This window comes from Rhinatrema bivittatum, chromosome 4, assembly GCF_901001135.1.
Source record: "Rhinatrema bivittatum chromosome 4, aRhiBiv1.1, whole genome shotgun sequence".
Taxonomy (NCBI): domain Eukaryota; kingdom Metazoa; phylum Chordata; class Amphibia; order Gymnophiona; family Rhinatrematidae; genus Rhinatrema; species Rhinatrema bivittatum.
The window spans coordinates 401,715,374-401,728,293 of record NC_042618.1 but is presented as its reverse complement, the minus strand read 5'-3'; the positions used below and the strand labels follow the sequence as shown (position 1 = coordinate 401,728,293).

Here is a 12,920-nt window from a genome sequence, read left to right as displayed (position 1 = left end):
GAACAGCCCTAATCTCTTCAGCCTTTCCTCATAGGGGAGCTGTTCCATCCCCTTTATCATTCTCTGTACCTTCTCCATCGCAACTATATCTTTTTTGAGATGTGGCGACCAGAATTGTACACAGTATTCAAGGTGTGGTCTCACCATGGAGCGATATAGAGGCATTATGACATTTTCCGTTTTATTAACCATTCCCTTCCTAATAATTCCTAACATTCTATTTGCTTATTTGACTGCTGCAGCACACTGAGCCGATGATTTTAAAGTATTATCCACTATGATGCCTAGATCTTTTTCCTGGGTGGTAGCTCCTAATATGGAACCTAAGATCGTGTAACTACAGCAAGGGTTATTTTTCCCTATATGCAACACCTTGCACTTGTCCACATTAAATTTCATCTGCCATTTGGATGCGCAATCTTCTAGTCTTGTAAGGTCCTCCTGTAATGTATCACAGTCTGCTTGTGAATAATTTGTATCATCCGCAAATTTGATAACCTCACTCCTCGTGTTCCTTTAAGATGTGGTTTCCCTCAGATCACTTGATAAGGTATTCACCTCAAAGCCCAGTTCAGAGATGCAAAGAAGGCTTGGTATAAGTGAGAGAAACTTAAGAAGCAATGATGGAGAATCATTTTAAGCCAACGGTGCCAGCTCGTAGCACTTGTAGTCGGGAACCGAATTGAGACCACCAACCCATTTCACGCAGATCGGAGAGCAGCTTTCGGGTAACCATGATCTTCAGCCACACTCAGCCTCGGCCAGTTCTGGACCCAAACTCATATCCTGGCATCCATCTCCTGAGCCATTCAGTACCCCAAAAATAGCAAGGGCTCGTCTAGCGAGCTCTCGCAGCCAGAGCAAAGATCATCTTCCTAGATCAATGAACCTCGAGTCTAATCTGGGTGAACATTTTTGTTGTGTCGACCTGTTCCTTAAGCAAGCATTCCAGAAACAGCAGTTATTCAAGTTTGCCTGGGTGCGGCTGAGGTTCAGTAAAGCCCACCCTGGGCAAGAGAGGAGGAAGTCATGCAGAAGTTGCAGTTCCATCTTGTAATATGTGAAATAAGGTAGGGCTCCGTTCTGCTGTTTAGGCTGATTTTCAGATATGGTTTTTACCCCACGGCCTGCAGGGTCTTGACAGTCTTATTTTCCCCTTGCAGGCAGTGGTGTTAAAAAAAAAAAAAAAAAAAAAAAAAAAAAAGAAAAACAACCCCCCCCCCCCCCCCCCAAAAAAAAACCCAAAACAAAACCAGGTCTAGATTAACTTACTCACGAAAATGGAGCCAGTAGGCAGCCTCAGGCTTTCCTTTTGATCAGTCTAGGTAAAGTTACAGAAGTTCTAACGCCCTTTCAAAGCAGCCAAGAAGCTGCTGTCTCTGCTTAACCAGGATATCAATTCAATTTGAAATTCAATTGCAGCTGAACGGATTTTCCAGTAATGGCCGTTATTGTCACTTTTAAGCCACTGAAGATTTTGTCCTTTTATCAGGACCCCTCCTGAGACAAGAAAGGACAAACCTCCTCGTAACTTTCCCTGGCTCTCCTCCAAGTTTCACTGACTAGAGTTACCACTGCACGCAGAGCCTTGCAGTTCTGATTCTCCTTGGAACTGCAAGACTATACAAGTCCCTGCATGCTTAGGAGTAAAACCAGGACTGGATTCGCCTGCACTAAAAAGAGCACCAACTGGCAATTCAGCTACTGTCAGTTGTCCTGACTCTGTGTCCTCATCCTGATCAAATATTCCATTTACTTGGGCACCTACCCATAATAGAGATGTGAATCGTTTTCCATATCGTCTTAACGATAGAAATCGTGTGGCAGGAGAAGAAAATCGTGTTTGGCACGATTATTTCGTTGAAAAATCGTTAAAAATCGTTTTTTCCGATTAGTGCGCACTAACTCGAGTTAGTGCGCACTAACTCCCCGTTAGTGCGCACTAACTCAAAATGATACAAATAGACACTTTCCAGGTCACTGAAGGTCAGTTAGGAATGAATATGTGTTCCTATTGGCTGGCAGCCCTCTTATCTATTGATGTTACCAAGGTTACCACTGAGGTGATGGTTGGGGGGATGGCAAATGGAACTGGAAACTCATGAACACCAACAGAAAATGAAACAAAGTGTTCACACTTCCCAGGTCAGAAAAGGTCACTTAGGAATGAATATGTATTCCTATTGGCTGGCTGTGCTCTTATCTATTGATGTTACCAAGGTTACCACTGAGGTAATGGTTGGGGGGATGTGAAATGGAAACAGTTGGAAGCTTGACATGTGATGATCAGCACTCACGTGACTAGAACTTCTTTGTTTATTATTTTTGTTAGCAGACACGTGCATGTTGAATTTGCCAATCACTGTGCATTTTAGAAAGGTGGTCCTGGCTGGAACTGTACACAGTTCAAATATATGTAATTGATTGTTGGTAAGTGTATTTTTTAAGTAGCCACACTGGCACAAGTATGTTTACTTTTCCTCCTACTTAACTCACTAGCTCAGCTTTGTAAGAAGGGCTTCTCTGCTTGAGTGAGGGTCAGGCAGCTCCCCCCTGTCTGTGAAGCCAGCCTCTCACTAGTAATGCAGGGAGGGAGCTGTCTCAGACTTCACCATCCTCCCCCCGCTCACCCACACACCATTCACTAGCTGGGACATGGGGGAAGTCAGGAGTGAGGGTCAGGCAGCTCCCCCCTGTCTGTGAAGCCAGCCTCTCACTAGTATTGCAGGGAGGGAGCTGTCTCAGACTTCACCATCCTCCCCCCCCCCCCTCACCCACACACCATTCACTAGCTGGGACATGGGGGAAGTCAGGAGTGAGGGTCAGGCAGCTCCCCCCTGTCTGTGAAGCCAGCCTCTCACTAGTAATGCAGGGAGGGAGCTGTCTCAGACTTCACCATCCTCCTCCCCCCCCCCTCACCCACACACCATTCACTAGCTGGGACATGGGGGAAGTCAGGAGTGAGGGTCAGGCAGCTCCCCCCTGTCTGTGAAGCCAGCCTCTCACTAGTAATGCAGGGAGGGAGCTGTCTCAGACTTCACCATCCTCCCCCCCCCCTCACCCACACACCATTCACTAGCTGGGACATGGGGGAAGTCAGGAGTGAGGGTCAGGCAGCTCCCCCCTGTCTGTGAAGCCAGCCTCTCACTAGTAATGCAGGGAGGGAGCTGTCTCAGACTTCACCATCCTCCTCCCCCCCCCCCTCACCCACACACCATTCACTAGCTGGGACATGGGGGAAGTCAGGAGTGAGGGTCAGGCAGCTCCCCCCTGTCTGTGAAGCCAGCCTCTCACTAGTAATGCAGGGAGGGAGCTGTCTCAGACTTCACCATCCTCCCCCCCCCCCCTCACCCACACACCATTCACTAGCTGGGACATGGGGGAAGTCAGGAGTGAGGGTCAGGCAGCTCCCCCCTGTCTGTGAAGCCAGCCTCTCACTAGTAATGCAGGGAGGGAGCTGTCTCAGACTTCACCATCCTCCTCCCCCCCCCCTCACCCACACACCATTCACTAGCTGGGACATGGGGGAAGTCAGGAGTGAGGGTCAGGCAGCTCCCCCCTGTCTGTGAAGCCAGCCTCTCACTAGTAATGCAGGGAGGGAGCTGTCTCAGACTTCACCATCCTCCCCCCCCCCCCTCACCCACACACCATTCACTAGCTGGGACATGGGGGAAGTCAGGAGTGAGGGTCAGGCAGCTCCCCCCTGTCTGTGAAGCCAGCCTCTCACTAGTAATGCAGGGAGGGAGCTGTCTCAGACTTCACCATCCTCCCCCCCCCCCCTCACCCACACACCATTCACTAGCTGGGACATGGGGGAAGTCAGGAGTGAGGGTCAGGCAGCTCCCCCCTGTCTGTGAAGCCAGCCTCTCACTAGTAATGCAGGGAGGGAGCTGTCTCAGACTGGTATCAGGGTTAGGGCACTGTGTGCAGGAAGATCACAACACTCCTGGTATTAATAGGGATAGGGCACTGTAAGAGATGACTGTAGTAGATTGAATAAAGATCTGATGTTTCTGCTCTCCTCACACCAAACAAAAACAACACACAAGCAGAGAGTGAGTTAAGTAGGAGGAAAAGTAAACATACTTGTGCCAGTGTGGCTACTTAAAAAATACACTTACCAACAATCAATTACATATATTTGAACTGTGTACAGTTCCAGCCAGGACCACCTTTCTAAAATGCACAGTGATTGGCAAATTCAACATGCACTAGCATTTCAGGTGGCTGCTAACAAAAATAATAAACAAACAAGTTCTAGTCACGTGAGTGCTGATCATTACATTACTTTTTTTGTCAAGCTTCCAACTGTTTCCATTTCACATCCCCCCAACCATTACCTCAGTGTTAGCCTTAGTAACATCAATAGATAAGAGCACAGCCAGCCAATAGGAATACATACATACATATTCATTCCTAAGTGACCTTTACTGACCTGGGAAGTGTGAACACTTTGTTTCATTTTCTGTTGGTGTTCGTTAGTTTCCAGTTCCATTTCCCATCCCCCCAACCATCACCTCAGTGGTAACCTTGGTAACATCAATAGATAAGAGGGCAGCCAGCCAACAGGAACACATATTCATTCCTAACTGACCTTCAGTGACCTGGAAAGTGTTTATTTGTATCATTTTCAGTTAGTGCGCACTAAATCGAGTTAGTGCGCACTAACTCGATTTAGTGCGCACTAACACGATTTAACGATTTTTAACGATAAATCGTTAGAATTTCTATTGTATCGTGTTCTATAACGATTTAAGACGATATTAACATTATCGGACGATAATTTTAATCGTTGAAAAACGATTCACATCCCTAACCCATAATGGTTAATGCTTCCTGCTGTCTGACCCTCCCTACTGCAATACCATGAATGGACTCTTGTCAACCACAAAATACAAACAAAGAGTTAAAATGTTAGGCAATGGCTACTTTCATCCAAGTCTTACTGCTACCAGTGTACCCAACTTATTTATAAAAATCTTTAAATTGCTGTCAGCCTGCTGCCAGCATGGAAGAAAAGAGGCAACGTCTCGAAGGGAGCAATAATCAAGCCTAGCCACATGGGTGCAAATTCCGTGGATTGCTATTTACCTGAGGGTTTGTGTCCACAAATCAAAGCAAAACCCCACGTGGGTAGTGTTTGCTTGGATTACCACCCAGGTTAACATTGCCCGCAGAGATTTGTGCCTGCTTTCTCTGCGGGTACGTTTCCATCTGGAACACGGGCAGTTTTGATTTTACAAACCCAGGCACATCGTTGCTCAGCCTCACCCCTCCCCCCTCGCATACATAGTGGAGAGTATGGGAAGAGCCAGTTTGTGAAGTTAAAACCAAAGCATTATGTTTTGGCCACGGAAATGCCATTGATGATTGCCCTCTTAAATTTTCTTTATAAAAAAATACGTTGTTTACATGGGGGGGGGTCTCATGGTTTCTGTGTTAGCCCGCTGGAATGTACAAAACTAAAGCTTAGCAAACAAAATAATATAAAGTGATAAGTTAATATATTTCTTGGTTAGCTTTTGGGATTCGTCAACTCCAAAAAGCTGATCAAGAAATATTGAGTTAGTCCAGCTAATAGCTATCACTTTATTTCCATTCCTTTTCTTAATAAAGAGTGCACAAGTTATTCTCTCTGTAATCCTTGGTGATATTCAATGGGTATAACTTGTCACTAATGCCGCCAGTAACATCGGTCAGCCGAGTCCCTGAAAAAGAGTTTTCACTCGAAACACTGCGCTGGTGGTGGGGTTTGAGATAGCACATTACCGATTCTACACCCCAGGTTTCTGTATTAGTTGTACATGAAGACTTTTGTTCTGCAGTAAGATAAGTACAGCAGCTCACGTAGAAGGAACATTTTTATTCATTAGTAAAATAAAAAGAAGATGATTTTTTAGACTGATGATTAGAACTTTGACGAGAGCTGAATGCACCAATGTTTAGTGCATCACGGCTTTGCAGCCTGATGGCCTTTTTAACACAAGCTGTATATTGAGCTATTTAGGAGGACTGATTTTTTTTTTTTCATCTATGTGGGTTCTTTTTTCAGTATTGTTGCTTATTCTGAGAACTCGCATTAACAGGTTTGCTCTTTGAATGGACTTTTTCCTTTTTTTCCATTTTGGTTTTGATGTACAAACATACCAGATCCTTTCATTGTGTAACAGCTGAGAGGTACCGCCAGCATTAATGTTGATTCTCCCCCCCCCACCCTTTGGGACTGATAAGTACAATTTGGGGGTGCTGAAGGTGCCGAGTTCGCCAAATAAGGCAAACTAGCTGAAACTTCCCGGAGGACTTTGATTGCCCCTCTGCTCCCTACCCCGATCCCAGTACACCACTCAACCTCCATTCCCCAGCCCAAATCTGATCAAGCAAACGCTGATCCTTCACTCCCCAGCCTGACTGCAACACACCCTGATCCTCTGCCCTAGCCAGACCATCGGTTTTCCTTTCTCCCTCACCAGCTTGACCCCAGCACAACTTTACCCCCGTCCCAAGCTTAACTCCAGCACGCCCTTCTCCCTCCCCAGCCTGACTCCAGCAAATCCCACCTCCTGCCCAATCCTATCACTTCAGTTCATCTGCTCAGCTTGACACCCCCCCCCCCCCCCAACCTAAGTGGACTGAGCACACTGTGATTTCCCCCCCCCCACTTTCCATCTAGATTTCAGCACACTCAGTCCCCCCAGCTGGAGCCCAGCATACTCTGACTTCTCTCCTGCCCAGCCTGACTCTAGTGTACAATGACTCCTTTCTCCCTCTCTGGCCCAACCCTAGCACAGCCTGACCCATCTGCCAGTGCTGGATCCCTGTACCCTCCTCTTCTTTGCCAAGTATGGCCTCGGCACATTCCTGATCTCCTTCTCTAACTCACTTCTGACTCAGCCCAGATCAGCACACGCTTGCCCTCCCAGCTCTCCCCTACTTGGCATCAGCATACTTCCACCCCCTCCTCTCCAGCCTGGCCCCAGCACACTTTGGCACCCATCTCTTCCCTTTAGCCAAAATGAAGAAGAAATGGTGAACATTTAACTCTGCCTTAAAAATCCAAAGAAATTTGTTACTTCACCCACTGAACTTGATTCTGTGAAGGCTCCCCCATCCCAGCCCTTACCAAATCGTGAGTCCATGGGGCTTCCAGAGGTATGAGTCATCCCCGGGCTTCCAGCTTAGCAAAATAGCTGCTGGTCAACCCGACGCTACTGTCGTCATGTTGTACGGCAGATTCTGCCGTACAACACAATGGTGCCAGCCGTTAAGTTGACCATCAGCCATTCTGCTAAGCTGGAGGACTGGGGCTGCAGTGATGGAGATGACCTCCTGCCCCTGAAAGCCCTGCTGCCCAGAGTTTGGTAACCACTGAGATGGGGAGTGCTCGGTGGCCGGGAGTGTAGAATCGGGACTGGGCCTTTTTGCTTTAATAATTAGTTTGCAATCTGGTGATTAGTGGCTGGTGGGGAATGCATGTGCACTTCCCACCAGTTTGCCAAGAGAAAAAACATCTGGCAAAGTGCATTTTTAGATAATAAGATGGCTGAAATCTGTTATAATCTCTGGGAGAGAGGCTGGCTGGTCCACTTTTAACCGAGGCGTTTACCTTACAGAAACACTTGAAGAAGCTCAAGTCCTGTTGGGGTTATGAGAAGTCCTGTAAGAAAGAGAATAGGTCCCATTATCCTGTCTGCACTCAGGTTGATGCCGGGTGGTGAGTTTTATATTTTTAAAACGTTAAAGTGATGTATGTTGAAGAAAAAAGTTACGTTACATCTTGTATTTGGATACATAACTAGGTATCTTATTACTGTAATAGGCTAATAATACTAGTGGATCCTTCTGATAAAATATTGTATCACTCAGCGCATTGGAGGCCAATTGCAGAGCTGGGAATGGTAATGAGAGGAGGGCTCGTACACTTCTGCATTATTCCCAATGCATTGACCACAAATCCTTCTGGGCAAAACATTTCTTGTCTCCTGAAAGGTCAATCTGCCCCTGGTGCTGAACAATCGGAGGATCAGACATCCTCCTGTGGGCCGGTCGCTCTAGTCACGTGGTCTGCCGAGCATGGCCGTGACACAGCCGTGCTCGCCAGACCATGTGGTATCTCTGGGGCTGGCCTGGGCGGCAAATCCCTGGGCCGGTCGTCATCGGGAATCCGCCCCTGTTCAGCACCCATCATTTTTTGGTTAATTCTGCGGCATTGCGGCCTCAAAATCCAACACGTTAGATTTAATGCCTGTAATTGTAGTTTGATGATGTGCGTGCTGGAAAAGAAAGTTTTAAAAGAGAGAGCATACGAATGTATATTTGTACCTAGATTTTGTTTTACAGAGCTGGAAAAAAAATTACATCGAGACAGTTGTGCAAGAAGAAACTGCTGCACAAAACCTTCTGGGACATTAATCTGAAAGGACTATATTTTAAGAAACGTGCAAAAATGTCACCGTCCCTATTTGCGTATAATTTTTCATACTCAATTTTTTTTTCGGTGGAATTGAAACGCCTTGACAAAAGGTGTTGCACTACAGTTGTATGAGCAAACTTACTTGCAGTCTTTTTGCACTTTTTTTTTTTGGTCTGAAACTTAAATTTGACTCATAGTGTGTACCGAGAATCCTCTGGACGTTGTTCTGGTCCTGTGGATGCCAGACAGATATAGAGCTTCTCAGGGTGCAGTGGGTCATAAGAGGGGACAATCTTGAGTGAGACCAGTGGTCCATTAAGCCCAGCACCCTGTCTCCGACAGTGGTCAGTCCCGTCTGCTCGTACCCAGCAGATCAGAATGGGGAGATCTATTCCACGTTCTTCACTCCCAGAAGTAGGAGGTGGTGATCCCCCACATCTGCCTAGCTAATGATTAGGGCTTCAGATTTTCGGTTAAAACTGAAAAACCCTAATAATACACCCATGATGGGGCACTTTGTTTTTTCAGTTTAATCGGAAAAACCCCGAAAAATAAGCCTGCTGTGGGGCCGCTTTGACGACATCATCCAGCTGCCGCAGTCCAGAAGAGGCATTCTGCAGCGGCCGGATGGATGTCATCGGCGTGGGTCTGAAGAGAGGCCCGGTAGGGCCGCGGAGGACCCCATCCTGCTGCGGCCCAAAGAAATGGGAAGGCCCAGAGACATTGAGAGCCTGTTTGTTTTAGTAACTTACTTATTTTAAACATTTTATATCCCACTAGACCCCAGCAGCTGATGGATGAACATCCGTAGTAATAAAATTAAAACAATATATAAACCAACTTTTTCAAAGTTAAAAAGAGAACAATAAAAACAAAATAAAAATGGTAAAAAATAAAAGTACAGAGAGAGGGAAAAATAAAAAATAAATAACCATTTAAATTAGCCTAAAGCCCTCAGAGGAAAGCAACGGTTTAAGCTGCTTCCTTAAAGCTTCCAGTAACTTATTCCATAGTGCTGGGGCCATTGTGGCGAACCATTCTTTCCCGAGACTCTTGAAGCCTGATTCGCCGAGGATTAGGGGGATCCAAAAGTAATTTGTCTGCTGAGTGAAGGGGCCCTTGAAGTGCAGTATAATTTTCTTTAGCTGACACGTAAAGGAGCCTCATTGCTCAGGGCTTTATATACCAGCATCAGCACCTTCAGGTGAACTCTCCAGGTAATAGGGAGCCAGCGTAATGTGTTTGTCGTGATGTTCGGCTCAGAACTCGGGCAGCAGAGTTTTCAACCACTTGTAAAGCTTTAATAGAGTAATAAGGGAGACCTAAATAAAAATTGAGTTACAATAATCCAGCCTATTAATAACAAGTGCCTGAAGTATGGTTCTGAAGTGAGCAAACTCAAGATATTGGGCAGGTTTTAAATCACCTGCGCGCATAAAATACGGAGGTTATGTGCGTGGCTGGGCCTTGCGCGCATTTTAGAAGGGCCCCAGCCACGCCTGTAACTCCCGTTACGCACAGAAGTGCCGGGCCAAAGAAAAGGGGGTGGTCCGGATGAGGGGCGGGGCTTGAGGTGCCGGAACAGCGGCCATTTGCCGCTGTGCAGGGGAAGCGCATGCAACTTTCTACTGCTCCTGTTGAGGAACAAAAGGTAAAATAAAAAAACACGGTAGCTGGGATAGGGGGAAGGGAGGTTAGGGTAGGGAAGTTCCCTCCCAGTCTGCTCTTTAATTGGAGCGGATTGGGGACGGAACTGGGGAAGGCTGCGATGCGTCGCCACGTGAACATTGCATTATTGTGCGCCGCCCCAGATTTTATAACATGCGCTGCTACCCATTAGTTCATGGAGTGACCCGTAGAGTGTCACCAGTTGCTTATTCAGCACCAAACACTCACGGGCGCTCATGATTGAGCACCCGCTCTCCTACCTTGCACCGATCGACTTCTCTGGGGCACCCAATGTAATATTTAAATTGGCTGTTGCGGTAAAAAGGAGGTGCTAGGGGAAACTGTGTGCCCCTTGCACCTCCTCTAAAGCGGGTGCCCAGGAGAGGTGGCTGTCAGTGCGGGTTAGGAAAATGGACACTCTTTAATTGAGCATCCGTTTTCCTAACCTGACCACCAGTGACTTTATTTTATTTTTTACTTTCCTTATTCCTTCTTCCTGTTCTGACTTAATATCGCCACAATATTAAGTCAGAGGAACCAAAAAAGGATCAGAAAAGCAGCATTTTCTGCTTCTGTTAACTTTAGGGGCTCCTCAAGAATTAACGCCTGCTATGGGGCAGGCTTTAATTTTGAAGAGTAAAAATGTGCATGTTGGGCGCATTTTTTTTTTGCGTAGGTGGGTAATAGCCTCATCAACATAGCTCCGCGCTGATTAGAACGCACATTTTGGACGTGCTAATCCCCTTTTTGCATAAGTGGTTTTGGATGTGTGTCCAATATGCACGTCCAAGCGTGTGTTGAGCAGTGCCCTCGGCTGAGCACAATATATTGCATCGGCCTGTATATTTCTGGATCTCTATTCTTTCCTCTCTGTTGTCTCTTCTCAAAGCTGAAGAGCCTCCCATCAGAGAGGAGGCCTTCCAGCATCTTTTCTGTATCCATGTGCAGACTGCGAATCAGTTCCCTATACGTACCCAGGTCAGTCCAGACCCCTGGGTTTTGCCTCCCTTCCAGCAGATGGAGACAGAGAACGTTTTACTGATGCTATCACTTAACCTGGTGTGCTACCTGCAGTCCCTCAGTATTTCTCTGCCTTCAGCAGATGGAAGGTGGTGCAAATCCTGCAGTCTGAAAAGATATATATAAAAAAAAAAAAGTTAAAGATTTAAAAGCAGTACTGATCTGTGGTACTACAGGAATGAAAATTAGCAGGTAAGAACCAAGTTTCCTATAGTCTCATGTCCTGACTGGAGATAACTACAGAACTAAATTATGTGCATGATACAAGAATTCCTTTCATAAAATTTGTAGTCCTTTATAGACATTCTTACCCAACTTAATAAACAACTAACAAAATATAAATATCCCTATAATCCTAAATTTTTGCTACCTCAGCTACCACAACTGGACCAACACGCTCATCAGTTTCAAATACACTGCAAAGGGCCCAGCAACACATCCCACAACCAGCCATAATCCTTCATACCAAATAAATATGCATTAAAAACATTTTTCCACCCAACCAGGACATAATGGGGCCGATGCAATACTGTGTGCAGCAGCTAGCGCATGGTTTAACATGCGATTGGACGCGTGTTTTGGATGCGCGTCCATAATCCCCAATGCAATACGGGGGTTAGCACGTCCAAAACACGCGTAGCTCATAGCACTCATCACGTGTAAATTCCATGTAGATGAGGTTAGTAGCTAAACCCCACGATGCAAAAATTTCCTGTGCAGCCAATGCGCCCGTTGCAATGCTGGCAAAAAGGTTTGCCACGCTCAAGGGCGCATTGAAAGAAAAGAAAAATTCTGCTTTCTGTGATTCCTTCTTAATAGTATTGTAGCAATGCTGAGGAATCAAATAAAGCAGATTTAGTTAAAAAAAATTTTTTGGGGGAAAAAAAAAAAATTCTGGACACCCAATAGACACACACAAGATACACGGTCCAGGCTGTGTATCTTGTGCGTGTCTATGCCAGTAGTGGGAGAAAATGGACGCTCTTAGAGTGAGCGTCCGTTTTCCCAACCCGCTTGACAGACATCTCTCCTGTGCGCCCGGTGCCGAGGAGGTGCTAGGGACACACACATTTTCCCTAGCGCTTCCTTTTTTGTGCAACCCCTAATTTTATTGGATTGCTCTCCCAGCAGAGTACCCGTTTTCTGTGCACAAATATTGCATCGGACCCAAAGTGTTCTACCATTACCATAAGCCAAGAAATAAACTTTTGGAAAAGCTGCTAGATTTCCTCCAAAATGATATCTAAATAACTTCCCAATCTCTGGTGGCTAAAACCAATCCGATGGCAAATGACTAAAGTTCCAGTGTATGCATTTGGTCACATCGAGCAAGTTAGTTACGGTATTCACTTAAAGTTCCTTCGTGCATTCACTTTGAATTTCAAACTATTTCAGGTTGAGGAACTAAAAACGTTTGCCAGAAAATTGTAATAGCCATCAAAGCCAAAAGTTCCAATCTCGTCTCTACTTCATCTGAATTCTTCGTATAGGGACTTTCAAAGGTGATCAAAAAATTCCACCGATGTGGTGTTATCATAAAGCTCAGCTGCACTTTAGACAATTTTCTCAGGTTTTCTCATGAAAAGTATTTTGCACAAACACTCCTACTAGCCCAACATGATTTGCTGGCAAAGCTTCTTCAGGGGCTGAGTCATTCAACCAAAACCTCCTGCAGTGTTTTGCTACAAACAGCTCAAATACTTGTCACCTTGTGTCCAATGTGCTACCAGTAGGAGGATTTATTTAATTTATTCTTTTATATACCGACCTTCATGACATGGGTCATATCAGATCGGTTTACATGGAACCTGGGGGTTAACAT

At 45.9% G+C, this 12,920-nt stretch overlaps 1 protein-coding gene across 2 annotated transcripts in view; it reads left to right on the top strand.

The window, feature by feature from the left end:
- The window catches only part of EOGT (EGF domain specific O-linked N-acetylglucosamine transferase), a 57,583-nt gene that overhangs the window by 4,897 nt on the left and 39,766 nt on the right, over positions 1 to 12,920 (top strand). For both annotated transcript variants that reach the window (XM_029601065.1, XM_029601064.1), the window contains exon 3: positions 7,611 to 7,711. In XM_029601065.1, coding sequence (XP_029456925.1) covers positions 7,611 to 7,711 — 101 coding nt within the window. The remainder of the gene's footprint in view (positions 1 to 7,610; positions 7,712 to 12,920) is intronic.